This window comes from Spodoptera frugiperda, chromosome 18, assembly GCF_023101765.2.
Source record: "Spodoptera frugiperda isolate SF20-4 chromosome 18, AGI-APGP_CSIRO_Sfru_2.0, whole genome shotgun sequence".
Taxonomy (NCBI): domain Eukaryota; kingdom Metazoa; phylum Arthropoda; class Insecta; order Lepidoptera; family Noctuidae; genus Spodoptera; species Spodoptera frugiperda.
In genome coordinates, this window is record NC_064229.1 from 8,403,394 (window position 1) to 8,430,218 (window position 26,825).

The 26,825-nt window shown below is 37.0% G+C and overlaps 1 protein-coding gene across 3 annotated transcripts in view; it reads left to right on the forward strand.

Annotated features, from left to right (window-relative positions):
* Positions 1-26,825, forward strand: part of LOC118277825 (rho guanine nucleotide exchange factor 17) — a 124,374-nt gene that overhangs the window by 28,087 nt on the left and 69,462 nt on the right. For 2 of the 3 annotated variants that reach the window (XM_050700315.1, XM_035596767.2), the window contains exons 2-3: positions 10,832-10,941; positions 11,486-13,484. In XM_050700315.1, coding sequence (XP_050556272.1) covers positions 10,877-10,941; positions 11,486-13,484 — 2,064 coding nt within the window. In that variant the 5' untranslated portion in view covers positions 10,832-10,876. Of the gene's footprint in view, positions 1-10,831; positions 10,976-11,485; positions 13,485-26,825 lie in introns of all 3 variants that reach the window. The other variant, XM_035596768.2, reaches the window with a different exon arrangement.

Genomic DNA, 26,825 nt, shown 5'->3' on the forward strand with positions numbered 1-26,825 from the left:
TTAAATAATAATACCATCTATGTTTTTAGCCAGACATAGTATATCAGATGACAGACTATATGTATTGTTTCATATTACACAACATTCGATCACAAATATCATTCATTTCAATAGGTCAGCCATGTTTCGGCACGAATGGGCCGGCTCGATCGGAGTGATACCGCGGCCAGACTGAAAACCGACGTGAAACAACGCTTGCATTGTGTTTGGTTGTGTGAGTGAGGTTATCGGAGGCACAACAACCCTTAAATTTCTAACCTCCAAAAGGACGGCAACGCACTTGTAACGCCTCTGGTGTTTCGGGTGTCCATGGGCAGCAGCGATTGCTTACCATCAACTGATACGTCTGCCCGTTTACATCTTATACCATAATAAAGCCTAAAATTATATTTAAGAAGAGCAAAAGACGAAACATGGTGGTTTTTAGTCAATAAGAGTCTGACACTGTATCTCGCGTCGTCCAAAGTAGGAAAAGTCATTGACTGATTTTCCCCCTTAAAAAAATAAGTGTCTGCTCATTTCTTCAGATATTTTCCTTGTAGCAAATTTCCATTGAACTCTAAATAAGGTGAAGGCCGAATAAAAATACAAACATTTCAACTCGATGACTAATGAGCCAGTTCACTTGTAAACTAACACAAAAATATACATTTCAAAACTATTTGTCGACACAGAATTACACTCGTCTCCAACCCACTTACATTTTTATTCATTTACATTTATTAAACACCCACTGCATTTAATTTATAAAAATAATAAATAAAAATATGATAAATGTCCATGTAAAATAACACTGATAAACATTTATTAATTCAAATTTTAAATGTAAATCATTTATTTGTTTATTTTCATTTTTCGAAGTTAAACGTTTACATTTTGTCAATGACATGATAATTTGAAGTGATTTTTTATGCCGAAGACATTTTTATTATGTCTATTTGTATCTGTGGTCGGTTTGTGTATTGTCTTGGCTTGGAACCAAGTGTCAAAAATGAGATTTATCTACCGAAAGTGAGATTTTAATCTTTGGTAATTATTTTTGGAGAAAATTGGGTTATTGAGATGATAATTATGAAATGATACATGTATCTTGAATTATTTAGGTTCGTCCAACATGTTTCCTTGTCATGTTAATGTGGAACGAAGTTCTTGCTTTTCTTTTTCTTACCAAAATTATGTCTGCGTGTTGGCGATGAACTCAAAAACTACTAATCGATTTTTATTCATTCATTCAGACTTTAATTATTTCTTTAAAGAATACTGTGACTTTCTAACTCAATTCATTCAATAGGGTAGATAACTATTTTTTTTAACGTTACGTGTAATACGTACAAATTACGTATGTTGCTCCTACTCTTAAACTTTGATCCGTTTAATTCAGCATTGTTATCTTATATGCCAAATAATACGTGTCTAATATAGTTTCATTACCTAACTAACGGACTAAATAGATTTTTAATATTTATATCCCGTTATCTTCTCTATTCCGATTATATACAACATCATCATATTTGCGATAGCTTGCCCAAATAGGCTATCATCACTCAATCCAAAGTACAGTCATCGCCCTAAACTACATTACACACACAACACGAGTCAAACTAACCTCATTTAAATAACACAATAACTTTTCTCATAATAACAGCTACTCTTTTATCTCTAAATTATCATAACAATGCCAATAATCGATTCGACTGGACAACCCATCCATTCACCGGCCTCATTCAACTCTGCTTAACCGCTAAACCATCGTTATGAGTAATAAACATGCCAATAATGTTGTATCTGGTTCACCTAAGTGTGTAGAAAATAAATTTCTATATAATTCTAAACTTGTTTTGTTTATTGTTTTAATAGAGTATAAAATAACTGTGAGTAAAATATTGTGTGGCGAGAAAATTTCACAAAACCTATTGAATACCTATTGAGTACCTACTCATATAACGGCATGTGAATGGTTACGTAGGCTTATTATTACAGTCTTACTTAAATATAAAAAGAAAAACCATTGTAATAGGATATTAATAATAATTATGTGGAAATTAACTTTGGATGTGGTTTCACCAGCGTTCCCGTGAAATAAAAGTATCTTATCACCCAAGTCACCAGTATATCAAAATTCGTTCAGTAGTTTTAGCGTTATTGACTGACAAACATCTAAATAAACAATCTTTCATGTTTATAATATAATTACTGTGATAGTAGATACATAATTATATCTTGTGATAAACTTTAGTATGGGTTATGAATAAACTTAAACTTTGAGCTTTGACAAATTAATATTTCTATGAAAAAAGACGAATGTGTGAGTGAGTTTTTTAGTTATGTTTAACGTAAATACTAAAGCACTAAAGAGGTGGTAAATAAACAACCTCTGTGAATAGAAGTTATCCTATTGTTACAAGACAAATTATTGCCCAATATTTTTTTTTATTCTACAAAATTAAATATAAGTAACACAATAATTATGCTAACTGTACTTCAAGTTTACTGACAATCATTTGTAATAAAAAATCCAGTCCAATTTTACTGCACTTCCAGAAAATATCTCACAAAAATTTTACTCCGAACACAAGTGACAATAAGCCCAGTGGGTGGAATGTAGGATGTCTGGCCAAAATACCATTAATCTTTCAAACTATCGTAAAACAATAAAACGGTCGTTGTATTATTGTGGGTAGGATAACTGTTTATATAGGTACCAAGATATAATTGGTTGAAAATTATTTGATTGGATTTTTGAGGTGAGGCGCCGATCTGAGAGTAGCAAAGATTGGCGGTGTCTTTGTCAAACGGTTGTAAATCTCATATTTATTGGCTATTGAGTGAGGTTTTTTTTTAAAATATGTATTGTTTACGACTTCTAATTTACAAATTAGAAATCAAACGTGTCGACAATAATGTGAATGGTTTTCCAAAATGTGATTTATGAAAATTTGTTCATGAATAATGTGATTAGTTGGATATAACGAATTGTGACGTCATAAATATCTATCTCATTATTTTCTTTTGTATTTTATGAGAATAAACGTAAAGTATTATGTCTGTCTATGTTTCATTTTAACCGAAAATCAACTCATAAATTCATAAACTTCTCTCTAAAGTAACACTAAGCATTTTCTAAGAAAAATAAATTGAAAAAATAAAACATTTAAAACGAACGCAGCACACAAGTGTACTCAACCACGTGTAGCCACTTAAACAAGACATCAATAGGTTGCCACTCTGTCTACAAGCTCAGTTGTAACTCATTTACCTCGGCTCGTTATGCGCGTGCGACTAAAATAGACAACAATTACATGTTAGCGTTATTAATGACTTTCAAGTAATAAAAGTAATGGGCTGAACTAGAAATAGTTCTAGTTTATTAGTTTGGCTAGATTTAAGACTAGAAGATTTATTAAGACAAATATTGTTTCGTATTTTACTTGTAATTTATTTGTTCGGTTGTGAATTTATTTTGAAATTTTGCATCTAGTTTTTTTGTTATGGTTCTTTGAGATAGGATTTATTGTTGTTTCGGTTGGATTCTAGGATATATCAATAAATACTAGAGTGACATAATTTTGTTATAACAACTGGATGACGTATGAATCGAAAATTAATACTAGAGCATCATAAAATACGACGTTTCACATTCAAAGTCTCGTACATAAAGATTATAATAAAATCTATAATTTTTATTCATAAGCATCCATGACACGCGTTAGATATCAAGATATTTTAGTTTATTATATTAAATACTTAATAAAATCTTAAAACCCACAGAGTTTGTGTGTCGTCATCGCAAATGAAACAAATCAAATTCATTCAAAACACTGAGGAAATAAAGTTGAGATTTGTTCGACAGAAGGTGTAGACTAAAATTCTTTTTATATTCGTGTTTTAAAAAGCAAAGCAATGCATTCTCACCCACGCCTTACGGGGCCAATATTAGACAGTGAACACGCTTTACTACGTACAGAAATAAACAAGAACAAAGTTTAAATTCGGTATGTGTCGTTTTCACCGAAAAATTTTACGTCACAATTTTGTCCACGACAGAGATGAAATTGCGCAGTGTGCATACGGATATTTTGTTTTATAAGTATATTAGCGACCCGCCCTAGCTTCGCAAGGGTGCAATGGTGATATATTATGAATGTATTCTACCTATAAACTTTCCTCTTGAATCACTCTATCTTAGTCCTATCTGTTAAAAAAACCACATCAAAAATCTGTTGCGTAGTTTTAAAGATTTAAGCATAAAAAGGGACAGAGAAAGCGACTTTGTTTTATAGAACGTAGTTATAGTGCTGGTTTTACTCCATAATTTATTTACACTGGTAATAAATTTTATTTCTGTAACTTAATAATCAAAATATTGGAATGTGAAATTCGTCCCACGATAATATTATTTTGGAGTGACAGTTATGACTAAGATTCAAGATTTGTACGTCGTTGGCGACCAGTAAAACTGTTATTAGGTCATAATGTTGAACTCCAAACTTCTGTTAGGTAATAAAATCAATAAGTATCAATATATTTAGTATGATCCATGGGATCATGTTATTAATTTAGAAGTTTCTAGTACTATACGTACACATGGCATAGGATTCTTAATATAAATTATGAAAAGTCATTAAAGACCGAAATAGATTTTTTTAACACGTTGCCCCGCTTTTGGATTTTCTCCTGTGTAATGTGGGTGCGTTTACAAATATACAATTTCACATACACATTACACCCAGACCCGACAAAATTTGTGGATCACACAGAAAGTTGTTCCGTGCGGGAATCGGACCCGCTATACCCATTGCACGGTAGCTAGTTACTCTGCCACCGCGTCAACCGTGCCGTTAAATATATTCCAGTAGTTCTAAGAATCAGCATGATTGTATTTATTAATATAAGAAAAAAAAACTAGCCTAAATTATATGAGTTTCCGCATTCTTAAAGGAATTATCCTAAAAACTCTCGAACAACGGTCTCGCGATACATTATATTATTATGTATAAAAGATTATGCAAATTGAATATCACACACTAACATCGTAAATTAGAATTTATTACCATTAATGAACCGGAGCCATATTTGATTCTTTGACTTTTTTATTTGTTTGTTAATTTCCAAATTAGGAACCAATTTGTTTTGTTAGAGACCAGTTGGGAGATATGTAACTTATGTTAATCTGACTGTTTAAGGATTTTCATGACAAAAAAAATGTCTTATAATAACTATCGTGAGACATACTAAATTAACTAACGGTTTACTCAACGTAAATTTATGGAAAAAAGCTCTACTAGTTTCAAGTCATAGGGGGACTCTTCATTATGAGCAGCGTGTGCAGACGCGGTGACGTCGCGCAGCCTACTCCTTTGTAAACTAGTAGAGCTTTAGGTAGTAGAGATTTTTAATTTAAAAAAAAGTTGATAAAAATGGGTGAATTTTGGGTCGGTCAAAATAATTGAGTATTTTCCACTTTTTTTTTATTAGAACACGAAGTCTGGATTGTGTCTGAAATAAGGCAATAAGCTCACAAAGGATATTATTAAATATACTTTCCCCAAACCGATTCAAAGAACTTTAATTCCCAGAATCTTAGTCTCTCAGAAGATCAGTTTATTCCGATCCCATCCATCGAATAGTTTAGTGTATGAAGTCGGAAGTTTTACCTGTTAACACATATAAATTGAGTCGGTCTGTCTGTCACACGATGCGATACTATGGCCTCGTGCCAACTTCTCAGTTTCCGCGAACATCTATTTTATTGGTCGAATGCACGCTTTTCTTAGGAAGCCATTTAAATTATTGTTTTTTTTTTAGATATGTATATAAGACTAGCTACTTTCGCGCGGTTTCACCCGCTCTGCTCGGCTCCTATTGGTCATAGCGTGATGTTTTATAGCCTATAGCCTTCCTCGATAAATGCACTATCCAACACAAAAATAATTATTCAAATCGGACCAGTAGTTCCTGAGATTAGCGCGTTCAAACAAACAAACAAACAAACAAACAAACTCTTCAGCTTTATAATATTAGTATAGATGTAAAAAGATGTGTTTTGTTTTAGTATGTTAATTGAGTGGGTTGACTTTGATGAAATTATTGTGTTGCTGTTGATTTGATACGAAAACAATGGCTATTAAAATATATTTAAAACTCTAACTGCCGCACTCAGAGACGTTTAATGATCACTTAAACTATTCCTTAGTACCGATTTTGTATCGAAAATAATTGCTAAGGACTGGGTTAAGTAACTTTTAAATAACTCTGAGTACGGTGGCTAAACTTCTAGCATTTAAATTGAAGCTTTTGAGATAGATGTTATCTAGACAGAGTCACGATGTTTATCAAATATTTACATAGAGGTTCAAAAATAAAATTTTGCTCGATACTCAGTGAATCGTCCTTGTGATATAAAAATAATGTTTTATTGAGAACTGGGTTGTGTAGTGACTGCATATTTTTGTTAGTGTAATATTAGTAGGTCGATCTGTAGTTCAGTTGCCTAGTCGTCGGTATTCGCTGTGCCTTTTTTTAAAGGGGGAGAAAATCATACCATAACTTCTCTCGCCCTAGGCGAGGCGAGATGGAGTGTCAGACTCTTACTGACTAAAAACCACCCCGTTCCTACTCCTGCTTTTCGAGCCGGAGCCTTAGTAAACCTGCTAGGTAGTCCGCAGGTCCATGGTAGTCCACAAACTGTGCCTAATATGATGATGATGAAGTAGTTTAATGACTAACTTTTATTTACCTATTAGCTATTTAAGTAACCTCTATTTTGGCATAAATACGGTTTTATGACTTATTTTACATAAAAAAATAAATTACATGTTTTAAATAAATAGAATAGATATATAATTCAGACACAATTTACAATGTTTATATTAACAACTATCATAAGACATACTAATTTATTTTTATGTTTTTCGGCTTACTCACGTTACTATTTGAGCATGCCGCGAAACACTACGGTCCGTGTGTAGCGGAAAGCTGCTCATGAATATGAGCCTCTAGCATAGCTTGAAACTAGTCGAGTTCCTCGTCAAATAGTTACGTGAGTAAGCCGAAAAACACATTAATTAACATTTTGTAATGATTTAAGTTATTATTTTACCTTTGGTGGAAAAATTTATCAACAAAATAGGTTTATTGATAATGGTAAGATAACAAACCCATCATCCACTCACCATGTTTCTAAAAACTGATATATTTCACATACAAACCATAATTTCTCCACATCCGACATACTGTTTACAAACAACACGATTATATTGGTACTTACTATGTATACATATATTTTATTTATGAGCATTTCTAAGAAATATTGATATAAGACTGCCTCGTTGGCCAGAACTACTGAATACCTGAGTTTTGGGTATGATTTCTAGTTCATCCTGAATAATCCTGCCGATAATAGATATTATCAATCTTTGAGTGTACTTTTTAGCAGTTTAATTAGCTTAAGTGCCAGCTTATGGTAAGAAAACTGTCTCCTTCGGATTCCTCTGTGGTCGACAGTAGATATTTTCCATCTCACTAATGATGATTATAGTATAGTAAGGTTTAGATCCACCTAGATTTTTCGTTGCCAATTCTAAATATATGGTATGGAGATCACTTATGTGTTTTAATGAAACTACAAGAAGAACTCGTCCATATTATAAGTGTTTAAATCAGCTCAAAGAGAATAACGGAAGACTTTATTAGGGTCTATTTCGATAATTTTTCGTATACATATTATGTGAGCCAAGATAATAACAAATATTTACGTGGGTTAAATTAAGTCATGTCTATTTCCTCTCCGGTATTATAATTATATCTGATTCACAACGACTTCACTACTTCATAATTTGCAAGACATATCTATAACTACATTTCAAAACTGTTATTCATTTTAAAACACTGCTCCAAATTGCTACTTCAATGAAATGAAAGATCAAACAAAACATTTTATACGAGGCAATATCAATCAATCTTATTTTTCAACAGTTATTTTAATGTTATAAGATCAGATACATTCTCTTATAATCCATTATGTTTGCCCTTTGAAACGTTAGACTGAGTGATCAGTTAGTTCATTGTAAAATGGCATTTAATTGAATGAAGAACAATAGGAAATTGGGTGAGATTCCTGTGTGGTGTAATATAGGTTTGGTAGAGACAGAGCAAAATTTTTATAATAATTATCCAGACATACTAAATTATGTCTGTCAGTAAACTGCGGGACGCAGTTAGCCACGTCGCGCATGCTACCTATAATGAAGAGTCCCTCTATGACTCGAAACTAGTAAAGATTTTCTCAATATATTTACGTGAGTAAACCGTTATTTTAGTTAAATGGCGGACTGCCTAGCGGGTTATCGGAGCTCCGGCTCGAAAAGCAGGAGTAGGAACTAGGTGGCTTTTAGTTAGTTTAAGTCTGACACTCCCTCTTGCTTCACACAACGCGGGAGAAGCCATTGGATGATCTTTCCGCCTCAAAAAAGGTGCATAATATTATGATCGGTTGGAAAGCTAGTAAGAATATAAATGAAAAACGATTAAAATAATACTAGCGCGATTGTCTAGGCACCTAGGTATATAACATAATGTGCGGTTTGCTCAGCCGCAGTACAAGGCTGTAGTTCAACGTACAGTGTTGGCTTACATAGGCAGGTGTAACATTACGGTTCTAAGAGGAATTGGGATAAGCAGTAATCTAAGTCTATTACTAGAGGTTAAAGTTTTATTTTATAATATACGCCGGTAAAAGTGCAGACGCATCGCCTGATGGTATGCAATTGCCGCCACCAATGGACACCAACAACACGAGAGGCGTTACAAGGGCGCTGCCGGCCTTTTGGGGGTTAGTATTTTAAGGGTTCTTACGGAAACAAATTATTTTTATTTTATCAATTATTCATGTTTAATTATTTTTGCAATCGGTACAAATAAACTGTCTTTCTTTCTTAGTATTAAAAGAATGAGTAATTCCACTAGTTTCCAGCATATTACGAGAAGTCGATCGATTACTGGAACACAGACAGAAACCAGATGCCATGATTAAAATGCTGCTATCACCGAAATGATCTAGCGAAAGCTTGGTTTCTTATTTATTCTTGTAATTCTTCGAAAGGTTAGTCAGAACGGATATTTGAAGAACCTACTGCATTTAGGTATATTTAGTTTTTGACAAAACGTTTTTGTTAGTAGTTATAATAAAAATAATAATGTTAATTGATAATAGGGATAATAGGGTAGACCTATCATCTGGTGGTAAGCAATCGCCGCCGTCCATGGACACCAGAGGCATTACAAATGTGTTGCCGGCCTTTTGCAGGTTAGAAATTTAAGGGTTGTTGGGAAATCGGGGATTGGGAAGATTGGGAAGGGGGGTATTGGGCCTCCGGTAACCTTACTCACACAACAAAACACAACGCAAGCGTTGTTTCACGTCGGTTTTCTCTTAGGCCGTGGTATCTCTCCGGTCGAGCCGGCCCATTCGTGCTGAAGCATGGCTCTCTCACACTCAAAAATTTGCTTCATGGATGGCTTGCTTGTTGAGTGAATGAGTCCGATTTGCAAGATGAACAAAATACCTATACTTATATTTACTTTGAAAGAATAACAAGTCCAATATGATCCTTAATTAAACATCACAAGTTTGTTGCAATGTCCTTTGAAATCAATTCGAAACGATTATTTTCTTTATAATAAAACGGTATTACAATAAATTTCAATTTAAGATCATAACCCGGATTATTTTATTGGTCAATTAATTTGAATGGAAATTGTGTTTTGGTACACGGAAATATGGGCACAATTTATGGCTAATTAGCGAAGAAATATACGTATAATGGAATTTGTACCGTATAATGATTCCAGTAAAGATCATTGTACAATGTAACTGTTCGGATGTTTATGGTGAACAAAGAATATTGTCGTTTGAATTGAGGATCACTTTGGTACTTACTTAGTTATTTAAAAAGTAAGAAGATAGTTCTGCCTCAGGGATGGGACTGCCTGGTTAACCGAGTGGTCGTAAGTGCGACTGCCGAGCAAGGTCTCGGGTTCGATTGCCGGATCGGGCAAAGCATTGCTGGGCTTTTTTCTCTTCTCAAAATTTTCTCTATTATATAATAGTACGGAATTTGGCATTGTGCACATTATTTTTAAAAAGTTTCCAGGAAAACAAGTTTCTCAATACTTTACATCCTAAATCAATTAACTAATTAATTTATTAAACCCTAATAAACTAAAGAATCAACTGTAACGACATCTATCGAGCTACTGCAACAGTTTATAACCGCCCGCCCAGTTAACACCATAAGCTAAACGGTATCTTGCCGCCCGCCCTCTAAAATAGTTCACAGAAAATTCACCAGATGTCGTTTGTTGTATGTTAGCATTTATTTGGTAGAGGATTTTGATGTTATTGGTATTGGTTTCTTTTTTATTCATTATTTAAATCAAAATTATTACATGAAAATGTTTTAGAAAAATTACTTAAGTACTTATTATAAAAAATATCCCTAGAGGGATTTGGCAACCTTTTTAGGATTTCGCAAGACTGTAGTGCTTCACTGTCCTTCCCTTTCTATTAATAAAAGTGTAAAAGGTGGGAAAAATTAAGTGAAGAGAGTAAATTTTGAATGTTATTGCAGTTTTCAACTTAATTTCGAAATCTTTACTACTATACTAAGATCTAAGATGAAGAAATAAAAGATTTCTTGCAATAAATAATGGATAGCAGTGGGATTGATTAAGTAGAATCGTTCCCACATTGTCAGCACAATATAAACAGTATTTTATCACCGAACCAAAGTCCAGAGGCACGGTACTAAGGTAGTTATTGTTATTGTTGCAGCACGAGTGACGCGGGCGCATTATGCGCGGGGTCACGTGACGACCCATGGCGTCGGACGCGCGCCCCAGCGAGCCCGCAGATGGCGCCAGGAGGCGGCGAGAATACTCCAGGTGACAAACAAACAGAATATTCTCCCCATATACAGTAAGTAGCAAGGAATCAAGGAGAACTAATAATGTAGTAAATGGATTTTTATTGGGAAATATTTATAGAGTCTGGAATATTTTCAAACATCACCCACAGCAACCGACCACGAAAATTGTAAACATTGCTACGAGGTCGCTGTGTCGCCAAATCGCCAACGTTCGACTATTTATAGGCGACGCGTCTTCCGTCTGTCTGTCCGACACCTGCTCTTACCCAGACGCTTACTAATGTTTGCACTACATCGCTAGCATGTGGATCTTTTACCGTGCAACTGTCAATTATATCGGGTGTTATTCGCTTCCAAGCAGCATTTCAGACAAGAGTCATCTGCTCCAATATAACTGTTGAACCGTGGCGGAGTGGGTCGCGGGGAATCCTCCCGGAATTCAGCGGCGAGTTGCGGGGAAGCTCGCGCACTCTAAATCGGTCGCACTTGCCGCCAAGCTTTTCGGCGAGCCGCGCGCGCTGTCGTTCTCGCATCTAATTATATCGGCGTCGTGTGCGCAGGTCCCCGTACGTGACGCTGGGCGCGGTGCGGTACGCTGTCCGCCGTGCACCGCCGCCGCGGGCTTGCCCCTGCCGCTGCTGCTCTGAGGAGGCGGTGGCGGCGTGCCTCGGCCGCGCCAAGCCCGATCGACGCACGCTGGATCGTATCCAACGGCGGCTGGGCCGCGGCTCGCGCGACGAGCGGCCCTCGCGCCAGCAGCGCCTGCAGGCCCTCACCGAGCGGCTCCTGCCGCGCCCGCACCCCACGCCGCCCCCACCGCCACCACCGCCACCGCCACACTCCGCCCCCGTGCTGCCACCAGTGCCACCACCACGCTCCCGTCACCGACACAGCCCGCCGCGCGGTGTCTCTGTTGATCGGTGTGATGACTTCGACACGGATAAAATCACACTTGTTCGCGTAGAGCCTCGCTCTATCGTGGGATCCTATGCACAAAAAACTATACCGTATCGTAGTGCGTCTTTCTCTCAAGGTGATTTTGCACAAGATAAATATTATAGGCCCAATAGGAATCAATCAATTTTTGATTTCGGTAAACGACCTGCAAAATCTGTGTCTGAGTGCGCGAGTGCAAAACGTCGCGATGCCGAGACCGTAAGTCTCAATACCGATGAAAATACGACAGAAGGCGGGTCAGTGGCGTCGGTTGACTCCGCGGTAGGGTCTGACGAGGGGTTGCTCGCGCACGCGTCGCCTGCGCCGAGATCCCCACCGCCAGATGCTCCTCACAAGCAGCTGAGTGCGCGCTCGTTGACGCACCCGCTGCCGCGACGAATCCCTCCAGTGCGGGAGGAGGGCGCGGTCGAAGCTGGTGGTAGTTTGCCAGCATTGACACCACCGCGTGTCTTACACGAACTCCGTGAAGAAAGTGATGGCTCACAAGCCGACAGTGCACAAGCGCATAGTGAAGGTACTTCACCACTAGAACCCCAGCCTTTTGCTTTCCCTCCTCTCCCTGAACCTCCTACGAACGCCTGTGCTAATGTGGACTGTGATTGTACGAATTTTCCTAATACGATAGAAGAGTGTCCGGAAGAAAATCTTATACCTGTGCCTGTGTATGAGTGTATAGTGAAACAGTGGTCGAAGGAGTTACCGCAGGAGGAGCCACAGCGGTCAGACGCCGCGTCTGATGGATCGCTGGATCGAGATAAGGAAGATGAAACCATAACAAGTGAACAAGTTGCCCACTTACTGGCTGCGGTGCAGAATCCTTGCACGCCCGCTCCTATTGGTGCTAGAGAAAGACGGAGACCTCTAGATAAAACTAAGAGAAGGAAAGGAATATACATCACAACGCCGAGTGACGATGGTGGGGAAGAAGAAGGGCCACCTTCAGTGAACGGTTGCAAACGTGAGAGCAGTGAGGCTTCGCTACAAGATATGCGTCTTTCAGCAGAAACGCGAACTTCATCGCTACTCGGTGATAAATCAGATGACTCATGTACTAACGGCCCTCCAAGTCCGTGTGAGGGAGTAGCGCCGATGTGGCCGAGGTCTGAAGAGTTAAAAGCGAGGCGAGCAAGGTTTTACCAACAAAGTTCGGATGAAAGAGATGACGACTCATTCCGAACGAGACGGAAATATGGCGACTCACCTTCTGAAGCGGACAGTGACACGTGCTCTAGAGACAGGACAGCATCGCCATCTCCTTTTAGTCCATCTGATACTTCAGATGTAGAAGCAAGGCGACAGCAATTTACTAGAGGGCCTTATGGTAAAACCTTGGAGGCCCCATGCACTCGGTCAGTTGAAGTGGGCAGGAGGAGTTTGTCTGACGCAACAGTGCCTTGTCGCAAAACTAGTGTCGGGGCCATGACATCAACACGGCCCACTGGTCGGGGTCCGACTCACGTCAGAGCAACCTCATCGCCTTCCAAGTTGGTTGGAGTGAAGCCTGGAGCTGACTTGCTGGCCGAGCTGCTCCGAGGCAGCTCTGAAGCTCTCTCGAACTCGTCCACATTCGACAACGTGGTCCTGACGCTACATCAACACAATGTGAGTACTTTTAAAACATTCTTTGTAGTTGCTATTGACCCCGATTACATCCGCAAAAAGAGCAACAAAGTGAAACGCTGCAAATTCTGTTATGATGTTTATCACAGCAGAAAATAGCTTAAGAACAAACGATCTTGTGTTATTGCCAAAGTTTATTTGAGTTTATACGTTGAGATTTTTGTCAGTTGTGCGAACGAATACTAGTGGAATATACAATTTCGGTCGCAGTTTTTGTTAATCCGCGATCATATTCATGGTCGTGTCGTATATAAATATAGTATTCGTGTTCCCCGGCGTTCCTCGGGCCAATGTCGCGTGAATCATGCAACAGCTGTTCCAGGGGCATTAAAAATCGTAAGGGCAATCGTGTTTATTTTAAATCACTGTCACTAAACTCGAGATTAATCGTAAAGGACGGGTGCACAAATGTGCGCTCAGAATATTGGCCAGTTCCAATTTGAGACGACAACATATCTTGTTTGTTTTCCTTCTTAATTGTCGTGATCGTGATAGTCTTTGGGTTCAGATCAAGGGTTCCTCGAAATACGTTTCGAATTTATTCAATCGTAATTATAAAACAGCAAATATATTTTCATTTGAATTTCCGAGAGATGAGTTTGTTTCAAACTATTCAAGGAAGCGATTTAAATTCCTTGCCTTAAAATACTTTATTATAGTTATGGTTGATCATGGACAATTAGACACTTTTAATACAAATTATAGACAAAACCAATCTGTAAACTTGATGGCACTTAACAGCGAAAATGATTTTCTTTCAAAAATGTTCTCAGCAGTAGATCGACTAGAAATCATTATAAACAGAATGATGAAACATTAGATATAGCTTTCAAATCAAAGCCTGGAAACATCTAACTGGCAAATGGTTACGTAGGTATCGAAAATCAATTCACTACGTAAGAACATTTGAATCTGCCACCTCGTGATACTGAAATGTTTATAAGAGAAATCAAAGATGTATTTGAAAACAAGAGTAATTTGCAAAGGAATTTTGACAAGGAATGCATTGAATGTATTTGCAATGAGTGAACTGGTTGATGCTTAAACATGTCATATGGAAATGGGTTTAGAGGGTGATTTTGATATGTGACAGTGACTGGGTTTTGTAGATGTTTGCTGCACTGGAATAGCCTCGTAAATGACAGATAAATTGTGTTTTTTTATCTAAAATTGTCTTGTTGGTACTTTTTTTGAACACTGTATAAAACCCACGGTTTTTCTTTCTTTTTTCGAAACGTCCTACTTTAGGATTTTCCCCTGTATCGTGGGCGCGTTTATAAACATTATAATACGTGTTTGTGAAATACACATGACATCCAGATTCAAAACAGCAATCTGTGCATCACACAAACAGTTGTTCTATGTAGGAATCGAACCCTCGACAGTTCTTTTTACAATCGGATTCTGCAGATTGGTCTTTATTAAAGGTGTGCTTTTAAAACATAAAGTGGTTTTTTGAGCGGTGTAAATCAGCCCAGGACTTCTTCTGTGAGGCGAGAGGGAGTGTCAGACTCTTATTGACTAAAAACCCCTTAACTATTTCTTCTCTTTGATCCGGAGCTCAAACCAGAAGACTCAACCAGTCTTCCGTGGCTCCGAAAATAAAAAGGCTCAAAAAGTCGTTTTACAATCGAAAGTTTTTTTTTTATATTTATTTTAGAAATTTTAACACCTCAACTTTTTTTGTTGCTATCATCCAATCAGAACCGATTTACGATTTCGATGCAATAAACACTCGAAAAACGCATAAAATATAGCAATAATATTGCTTTTAAACACGTAATACGGCAGTTAACTTGTATGTAATAATAATACTTGTATTAAGCGTTTTTTTATATCGTCACGCCTTTTATCCCCGATGGGGTAGGTAGAGGTGCCAATATGCTACATACTGCCACTGTACAATGTACCAACACCCACTTTTCACAATTTATCTCGAAGTGTGGTCAGACTATTGCCATATAAATACTGGGCACATTCCAGGCTCCGTGCTACCACTGAGATATTTTTAAAAAAAGTCCAGTAATACTTTGTCTGACCCGGGAATCGAACCCGAAAACCCTTGTCCCTCAGTCCTACTTGCAAAGGCGTCTTTATTTACTAAGAGCTACACTAAGCACACTCTTTCATCGCTTATACCCTACTAACGAGATTTCAAAGAAAATATAATTTTCCACTGAAATTCCAAGCTTAGTTTCTATAATACTGAGGGAAAATTGAATTTCCTTGCAACACTGTGATCGAAGAACACGGGTAATCATTGATGAGGCATTATAAAGCTTGTCGTTTTATAATAAGGTTTAATTTTGCATGCGATGTAGACTAGTATGAGGAGGTTGTTTTTCAATGAAGGTAGTAAGGAGTAGTGCATTATTAAAATATTTTTTGCTAGTCATAGTAAGACTGGTTCGTTTCTCAGAAAATGCATTATGAAGATTTTTTGGTTTATTGAGTGAGCGACTCACAGGGCTTTTTTCGTTGAGAGGGGAAAAGCATCCAATGACTTTTCGCGCCTTGTGAGAGGCGATAGGGAGTGTCTATTGGGTCTGGTATATGGCAATAGCTGAGGCTCATAACATAATTGGTGAAAAGTGGGTGTTACATTATGTAAAATGTTCAGTATAAAATGTTCATTGTTCAACTCTGTAACTACATAAATAGTTAGTTTGTGATTAAGCCTTCGACTGCCATCAGAAAACTGTTGAAAGTATATTTCTTAGGTAGTCTTCTGACTCTGGTCACAGATGACCTATGTACAGTTATACCACTGAAAACTGTGAAGAAAAATATCGTGAGGAAACCTGGGCTTATAATTTCTAAATACAAGTTTGAAATCCCCAACCCGCATTGAGCAAGCGTGGTGATTAATGCTCAGACCTTCTCCGTTTGAAAAGAGACCTTTGGTCAGCAGTGACCACTAATAGGCTGTTGATGAGTAAATCAGTTAATAATTAGCGATACATTAAACAGAAGTTTTATTTTTTTTTAAATAAATTGGACATAATGGCGCCACTACAATGTCTTTATTTACGTGGGAAGTATACAACTTTCCTTTTTTTATTCAAATTACGTTTCATTGTAAACGTTGTATTTTTAGTTTCTTTATTTAATGCGAAGTTTATTTTGGTTTTAATGTAGGAATAAAACCTGAGACGTCATGATTCTTCTTTGAAAGTAGTGTTTCTTCATCGATTTACCATGAAAGGTGATCTAAGTATAGTCCTCCTCTGTACTCTCAACCATCTGTATGATTAAAAATGGTTATTTACCAATACCTAAGAAAATTCAAATTCATGATTTCAAGAACTTTTCTTTTTCTTTGAAAGAGTTCGTACTAAAAACTGCTAATTTATCTTTATTGTAATCACCAGATTTGTTATAAAATCATCATACTACCATGGAAAACTGGTAAATATATTACAAATTCTCTGTAAACGAAACTTTTAGGAACCTCAATTACTAAGAAATAATTCGGTTAATACATTAAACTTCCCATGCTAAGGAAAACGGTTAACTCACTATTTTTTATTGGGAAAAACCTAATAGGTGAGTGATAATCATATTCTACCAATCAATTTTTATTGTAGTTTATGTACTCTGATTGAATAACGGTTTTTCCAACTACATTGAGATAACTATAAAAAGAAATAATAAACTAGACGAATATCATTATCAGCTTTCTAGTGGCCACTGCTGGCCAAAAGCCTTTTCTCGCATGGTGTAGGTTTGAGCAATAATCACCACGCTTGCTCAATGCTTAATCAAAATAAAATAATTTGTTGGATGGTACTCACATATCAGTAGTGGAAAGTGCAGAGACACTGGACCTCTCAAAAGCATGCTTCTAACAAGCCAGTCCTGTGGAATAGTATATGGTATAGGCCAAACCCTATGGAAAGATGCTTGCTATGGATGTGTGTTATGAATGGTTTCCCTACTGTCGATACGTCGCATACTCAAGCTGCGCATCTTCCTCGTGCAGCTACTCTTACTCGCACAGCTACATAGCTTAGTATCAGTGGAAACGGTCACATAGTTTAACAGCTTAGCTATTACATCCTCGCAGCATAGCTGCATAGCACATTTCTGGTGAAAAAGCACCTTAATATAAAATGTATTCAATACATACTCTTCCAGTACATCACGGTGTCTATGACGTCATCCAGTTTCTAAAATGTTTCTTCAACGTACGTAGGTACACAAGAATCTAGGATTTATGATAGTGACGTCACAGCTTAGGTATTCCATTTTCGAATTTTGTTCGTGTGTAGTGAAAATAGGTTTTATTAGTATTTCGTTAGGTTTTACTATGTTTTGATTAATTAGGTCCGGTATATTGTTTGAAGTTGGTTTCTGTTGAAATATTTATTTAAAATCAAGGGCGGTGGACGAAATGCTAAGATTTATGCGTTTTAAAATTCTTTGTTTCAATTATAATGTTATTCTCAATTTTTTTACATTTGATTGGTCGACGTTCATTTGGCTAATTGCACATTTTTTTTTGTATTTCTTCCGGTATCTGGAATCTGTAATGTGCCTTATGTAACACATTATTTAAGTAATTGTTTTTCCCTATTTTGTGTACCTACATATATTACCTTTTCAAACACGTTTCAGTTGAGTTATTCCACAATTAAATCGGTTTTCATTTACCTCTACCCATCTTCAAAAAATATCAACTATTATTATTTGAATAGACTTAAAGGCACGTCAGCATCCCCTCCCATCTTTAGAATCAGACATGCGAATCGGAAACAGCTTTCAGCGATGAAACAGCAGTCGTATATGTAGCCAATCAATCAACAAGCCAGATATACAAATCACTGGTATTAACTAGACTACACTAGCTAGGCTAAGTACACATGTCCTAACACATAAACTAGAATTTTTCGAACAATCAGTATCTCACAATATTCTAAACCAGGGTTTCTCAAAGTTCCGGAGCTGCGGACAACGTAACACGTTACCGGGGCTCCGGCTCAAAGCAGGAGAAGGAACGGGGTGGTTTTTAGTCAGTAAGAGTCTGACACTACCTCTTGCCTCACCCAAGGCGGGAGAAGAGATGTGGATGATTTTACCCCTTCAAAAAAAAGTTTTCAAACTGGGATACGCGAAGGGGTTCATTCAATGTAATGGCTTATAAGAAAGTGGGTTTTCACACCTGCTTATGATAAAAAGTAAATATAGAAATTGATTTGATACCGAGTCAGAATTAAGGTTAAAATTGACCAAAGGTACTCCTTTTGCGACACCCATCACATTAATATCACATAGACATTTCTTTTGGTACATTATATGTTACCTTTTATTCAAATAAAAACCTTGTAATAACTTTCGTGAGATACACTTAATTAATTATTATGTTATCGGCTTACTCACGTAACTATTTGACAAGGAACTCGACTAGTTTCAAGCCATGCTAGAGGCTCATATTGATTAGGAGCATTCCACTACACACGACGCGGTAATTGTACAGTAGCTGTGCGACGATCGCTGCGTCGTGTGTTTCTTCTTGGGGAGATTACCCCCACTATTACATATCCATTATTTGCTAAGGGGTTTGTTGTCACCTGGAGATTTGAACAAGAGTTCCTGTAGCCTTCTACAGTAGCAGCGCGACAATAGTTGCATCGAGTGTTTCTTCTTCGGGAGCCCCTCCCCATTATTACATATTCATGATTTAGTAAGGGGTTCGCTGTCACTTGGAAATTTTAACAAGGGTTCCTAGAGCCGAAAGTTTGAGAAACGCTGCTCTAAACCGTGCAGATACGCATGAATCATTAGGTCAAGAAACTTCTTCTTTATATATTTAGATACTAACGGACTGTGAATGTTCTTACATTGATCGCGCGTGTAATTATTATTATGCTTCAGTTATCCTACTAATATGATAAATGCTAAAGTTTGTATGTGTGTTTGTTTGTTTTGTTACTCCTTCATGTTAAAACGGCTGAAGGGATTGAGATGAAATTTGGATTATGGTCAGGAATAAAACAGGTCATATTTTTATCTCATGGGAATGACGACGAAGCGGTTGGTAGAGTCAAAGTTAAAGCATTTATTTCAATTAATACTTAACTAGGCACTTTTGTAATGTCACAATTGAATTGTCCGTCAGTCTGTCCGTCAGTGATGCTAGGCGCTCGTAGAAGCTAGTAGTACATATTAATATTGTAATGTAAATGGTTTGTATGTTAATTAGTTGTGTTGTGTACTCTCATAGAGAACTGGAGTAGGACAATGTTTGCATTATGTTTCGTTGCATTACCAGAGTTCAAATTTCTCTCCTCCGAAATCTCCCTAATCCACAAATCCTCAAATCCCTAACCATCAAAAGGCAACGCGCTTTAACTCCTCTAGTCTTGTAACTCCATGAGTTGTATTTCTTGTCATCAGGTAATCAGTCTACTCATTTGCTGGTCTTTTTAAAAAAGGCCTTAATTCCCACAAGGCCCTTTTTACTAACTTACTTCTTTATAAATTATTTTAGGTTTTATTGTGATTGGTTGGTTGTTGACTTTAAAATTATTCCATATGGTATTTCCCCATCGTCAACAGCTAATAAAAAAGTATTTGTTGGTACTTTAAAACTCCTATAAAAATATGGCATATCGGACTTTCCCACTTTAAAAATTGTTAACAGACAATAAAAATATTATTCAAGTATTGATATTAAAAACTATATTTTTGATGTGTTGGATTTTCCAAACTATAGTGTTATTTTCGTATTGTTTACAGAAAAATTGTTGAGTGATAATTTCAAATAAATGTTGTACCTAAAATTCAATCAGTACCCTTAGTATGAGTTTGCTTTTACGTAGAACGAAAACGAAACGAGAGCTCATTCTGCGCCCCGATTGGTTAGTTTATTTATACCTAACCAATCAGAGCGCCGAACGCAACGACAAACGACGACGAAAGAAACTCTTACTTAGAGTACAGGACTTTCCAATAGCACACAACAATGTTGTGTTTTTAAAAAACGTTGCACCACACTAGCATCTCATTTAAAAGAAAATTTTACCATTCACCTCGATCTATAGATTTCTCAAACATAAGTACATTAATTAATTATTATGTTTTTCGGCTTACTCACGTTATTATTTGACGAGGAACTCGACTAGTTTCAAGCCATGCTAGAGGCTCATATTCATGAGCAGCATTCCGCGGCATGCGACACGGTGACTGTCGCGATGCTACGCACTATAAGTACGGTAAAACAGTGCAAGAGGGACGCAGCTATACAACCTACATAGCTCCGTCCCTCTTGCACTGCTCAATGATCGACTATTCTGACACAATTGTAATAGCAGACTAAGGCCCCTGGATAATAGGTACAGAAGGATGAATAGATAGAGAAAAGGAATGAAATAAATGTTGAATAAATGTTGGGAAAATGTTGTTACATCTATTTACCCCATTCCTGTATCCATTCATCCTTTGAATTCCATTCACGCCGTTTAACGGTACATGCCTATACATTCTTTAAAAACTACGTAACACGTTGCAACCACTCAGAACCGAGCACTATTTACAAAAAAAAAATCCACAATAAGCTAATGGCTCTCTATTTAGAGTAAACTACAAATATACAGAAGTAAACCCACGCATTAATACGTATTTATAGTCGGTCCAATATCCATCTTTCAGTGTCTTTCAATTTGAAATTTCCACTGTATGCTATTGTTTACCTATTCGTGCTAAATGGTTGTAATTAATCATATCGTCTACCTATAGATATGTATGTATGTATGTGTGTATGTATGTAGCTACTTAGTGCTGTTAGGATGATGTGAGACATGCATTAGAGGGAGAGGAATACACATTGATCGAGTGGTGGGGATGGCGAATGCTACAAATGCAAGATATGAGTTAGATTGCTATGGTAGATTCAGCCCAATAAAAAGTTAACTTGTAAATAATATTTACTTCTTTTTAAAACGGGGAAACCCCTTGAAAAGCTGAACTGTTCCACTTTTAGCTCGGGTAATATATCAAAACCTTCTCTTAGTGTGAAAATACTATGCTGAAAACCACATCAAAATCGATTCAGACACTTTCTGATCACGACAAAATTTAAATGAAACCCTAGTGTAACAATTCTTTTTCGAGAATATAATAAAGCAGATATAAGTACCTACTTTCTACCCACCTTCGTTCAAAAATATTAAAATTGTAGAACACTACTTCCACCACTACCTTAGACTACACAAACCAACAATAACAGTTTACAAATACTCTCAAAATCAAGATGTTCTACATCGAAACGTTTGTCAGACAAAGTTTTCAAATAAAGTCTTAAGTGCACTTCGAAGTCTGACTTCAAGAGCTGCCCGATTGTCAAACGTGTCAGAAGTCAGACGGGAGCAAACGCGACATGTTCGATCGAGTGTTAACATGTTTAGAATATTGTGTAAAGGGAATAACATGTAGTTTCAGCGTTTAGTGAAAGCCTTTGAACGCTTTGAGGGAAATGTTCATTTCAGATCGACTGCATGATTGGTACAATGTGTACAATCGATTACCACAAGACATAATTCTTGTGATCAAATTCCAATTCATTTATTTGCAAGAAATACACATTTTACAAAGGAAGATCTTACAGCCTAAAAGTCATTGTATTCTGCCGCCAAGCAAGCGTGCAAAGTATTAACATTCCAAATTAAAGTCACCATTATAAATATCATAATTACAATATTTGAGTTCATATCATAGTCATAGACATATTGCATTATAGTCGTAGATATATTGTAGTCATACATCCACAAATGTTATGTGTGTTTTCTCACAATACAGAAGAAAAGTCCTATTAAGAGGCAACTGTATATTAAGAACTAGTTTCAGCCAGTGGCTTCACCAACGTTCCCACGGGATAATAAGTGTTCTATCACCCAAATCAGCTCATACCAAATTCCATCAAAATGCATTCAGTAGCTTCAGCGTGATTGACGTACAAACATGTAAGCATAGCAAGCAAGTAAACGTTTACATTTATAATAGTCAGTGTGATAAATATGTAAACTATGTACAATAGTCTATAGATATACTCGTACACCAGGCATTTGGTAATGATCTTGGCAGAATTTCTTGTTCCATACAAACTGCAGTAGTTGCTAAGGAAATTGCTCCATTGGCTACCATGTGAATATTTCCTACATCACTTATGTGCCCACGCATGGTACACGTGCAGACTGTTTGGTCGAAGAATAGAATATGCCAGTATATCAAACTATGTATATCTCATCATATAACAGCCTATCAGTATCCGAGGTTAGACTGCGAGCCTCATCCACCAAGCAGGTGGAGTAGATCGAAATTTAAAAGGTTCAGGTTTCAAAAATGTAGTCTCTTAACCACTCACGACACTCGCGAGATGAGTGAGGGTGGTGACAAATTTGACAAATGTATATGCTCTGTCGTCATAACGCTGTTTTTCCTCCAGAGTTCTGCTATGTAGCTATGCTAAGAAGATGTAATAGCTAAGCTGTTAAACTATGTGACCGTTTCCACTGATACTAAGCTATGTAGTAGGCGAAGCTCGGGTATGCGATGAATCGATAGTAGGTAAGCTATCCATAGTACACATCCGTAGCTCGCACAAAAGCTTAACCGTCTAAACGTTATAGCTTAAGCTAAGTCCGCTTTCACCAGTGCTACCAATGAATATGAGCCAAACGCATCCACAGCAAGGTAGCATAACACATCTCTAGTAGAAAAGCATTCTAACCAACAGGTTATAACAGCAATTTTCGAGCATATACCATTTTCTCGAACTGCGAAAATATCTCAGATAAAAATACGACTACTGCTATCTCATCCTGCATTTAAAAACTTGTGTACAGGAACCCAACACGTAGTTAGGAGTACTCGTACCTCTCTCACGAATACAGCGATAAAGTTTTCTGTTGTCAAACTACCGTAGTTACACGACACTAGTTCAGCAATCCAAACTCTGGTTAGGCCAGTTACACACGAGAGGTTTTATAATTTTAGTGGAGTTTTAGGTAAATAAACAGATATAATAGTCGAATATCGAGTATAATTCTGTCTGATTGTTTCAACATTCTCGAACCGAATTCTCAATATAAGTACCTAATTTTTTTTTGAGGGGGAAAATCATCTAATGTCTTCTCCCGCCTTGGGCGAGGCAAGAGGGAGTGTCAGACTCTTAATGACTAAAAACCACCCCGGTTCTACAGATTTTCGAGCGGGAGCCCCGGTAAACTCGCTAGGTAGTCCGCAGCTTACATTTTGGCCCTATAGTTGAAACTGAAAAACATTAAAAACGTCAGCTGTTTGATAGAAATGACTGCCTAAACACAATAATATCACGATCATCATTCGATGCAGAAAAACCTCTCATCTTTTCATAAACCAATATCTCCCTCAAGTGTGCACATAGCCTAAACACGTGATTCATTGTGGAATCAGGTCAGCGGCAAAGTGTGATCGCTCTCCCGTCTGCTGGTTAGATAGGTAAACTTCAATGCATTTCTGGAAATTGGTGCAAGCTGATTGGATGTCGCTTTGTTAACCAATTCTATCTATTCCAGATATTCTTGGAACTTATCGGTGACGGATTTAGAACTGTTCTTGTGATGTGTAGATGGGTTCTTGTCTTCTGAGTTAAATGTGGATGGAACTTCACTAGCATTTGGAAGTAGTTTATAAAACTCGACGTTACACATTTTAGGAGCATGAGGAACATATTAAAGGATATAAAATATTTAGGTAATCATACTTGTACCTTACGTCATGTAGAAGTAGCAAGAAAACGAATACTCCCTACGATCGATTATTTATTCGGGTTACCGGGGCTCCGGCTCGAATAGCAGGAGTAAGAAAGGGTTATTTTTAGTCAGTAAGAGTCTGACACTTCCTTTCGCCTCGCCCAAGGCAGGAGATGTCATTGGATGATTTTCCCCCCTCAAAAAGAAAGCTAGAAGTTAAATAGGTAATTAATTGAGCCATATGTGGAAGATTTCGTTTCCTATGATCGACTACCACTTCAAAAAACAATCCAAAATCCTTTGCCAATAGAACTGGACCTCTTATTCACCCATCAATCTTATCCCATCCACCAATGAATCTGTCACAAATATTAAAAAAATCTTGGCAGTAAAATCACTCAACTTCCTTAACAACTACACCAAACAGTTTGCTCGACAAGTCGACTGGAAAGTTCTGGAATATTTCAAATTAGCGTTGCACCAAGCGTCCCTAGAACTCTATCGATCACATTTTCTTGTTATTGGAATAAACTTATTATAAGGTGAACGTTGTTATTGGAAGGAATTATTATTGATTAGTATGTCCTTCGTAGTATTCTAGATTCTTTGTAAAGGCTTGTTGAGCTTCTTTTGTTTTGTTTATGTTTTTAATTTCTGTTATTTTATTTTGTTTGTGACAATTATGAATATGAATGTGAGGGAAATGTTACTTAGCTATTGAATGTATGACTCGTTTTAAGGAACTGGATAAATTAAGGATTTTATGTTATGATGTCTAATAACAGTTTGGTTGTAAAATGTTTGCAAAAGTGTACGATATCAGTACGAGATCAAAACGAGGCCGCATTCGGTACTCTTATTGGTTGATTTTTGGAGCTCGCCAATCAAATCACTGAACGCGGTCTCATTTCGATTTCGTACAACGTAAAACAAACTAGTACTCAGCCCTCAATAACCTAAAACTTTTGATAGCGAAATATGTATGTCTCACTGTTAATTAAAATTTACTTTTCTAGATAGAACTTGATTATATCACTCTGTTACAGAAACAAACAAGATGTTACACTTTGACAAACAAAACTACCACAAATGACGTACTTAATAAGATTCAATTTAGAAAATCAACCATCCATAACCAATAAACCATCTAAGATTTGCGTCACAATCTATAACAGTCTGTCACACAAGCACAACAAATTAATACCATTACCTGAAGATACCGACGTAATTACTGTATACACCCATCCCTTTCTAACAACCATAAACAGAACGGGAGCAAATGATGACATACAAATAATTGCATCTCATTCCTGCAACGTAAAACCAACTCTGGACTCAGGAGATACGATTTAAAATCCATTGCGGAATCATTTATACGCATAAAGTCCATCAAAGGGTGTATATGTATATTAAATAGGTATATATGTATGTGCAAGTACACAGGATACCTAGCAACGGTATTGATTTGTACTGAGCTGCAAGTTTACTAGGAATTTTAGGGATTCTGCGAGGAATATAGGGCGTGTTCCAATTTGCGCTGAAATGTTCTCGAGTAAATTCAAACAATATTGTGCAGAGGATTTGTGTGTGAGAATGTTGCAATCCGTTCGTGAATGCTGTGTGAATTTGTGGAGATTTTAGTTAGAAATGTGTTCTGTGGGGTTTTGGGTAGTTGTAATTAACGTGAAATGTAGTAGCGTTTGTATTGAATACGGATTCATTTTAGAAAAACGAACAACACGAACATTTTCACCAGTCCAAGCTCCAATCGGTAGGAAAATTGCTAATTAGCCAAAGATCACCACAGATAAGGCCCACTAAGGCTGAAGCCTGATCTGGAGCTGCGGACTACCTAGTGGGTTACCGGGGCTCCAGCTCGAAAAGCAGGAGTAGGAACGGGGTGGTTTTTAGTCAGTAAGAGTCTGACACTCCCTCTCGCTTCGCCTAAGGCGGGAGAAGTCATTGAGCATGATATTCCCCCCGCCAAAAAAGCCTCTAACCTAGCATCAGAAAACAAAAACCAATTAATGAAATCGCTCCTTTTGAACGCAAATTAGAGACAAACAAACACACTTTCACATTAACAGCATTATAAAAGGATAAATAAATTACTAAATGTATGAAATGAATAATTTTCTTCGCGGCAAACGCAATAGATTTCCTTGATGTTCAAAAACTCTTTTGATCTTCAAATCTTCAATAAAAGCAAGAAATCACGGAAAACGTTTGTTGATTGCACGTGTCATTTCATATATTGGTAATAATAATTATTTTAAGTATATCAGGATTTATTATTTTCGTTGAAATTTCAGGAAGTGCTATGGGGACATAATATGTGCGTCATTATAAATTGGTGTGTCCTTGGGCACTGTGTTATAATTTAAAACAGCTGTATTTAAAGTATCCTAAAGACCCGTATGATAAAATAAAAGTTCGTCAAACCACCAAATTCAATCATGTACTAAGGGCCTGTTTTAGAATTAAGCATTATAAGCATTAATAACTGATTAGGCATCTAATAAATTATTTATGTTTTATGGCTGAATCTCCCTTTGACGACATAACTCGACCAGTTTCAAGCCACGCCAGGGGC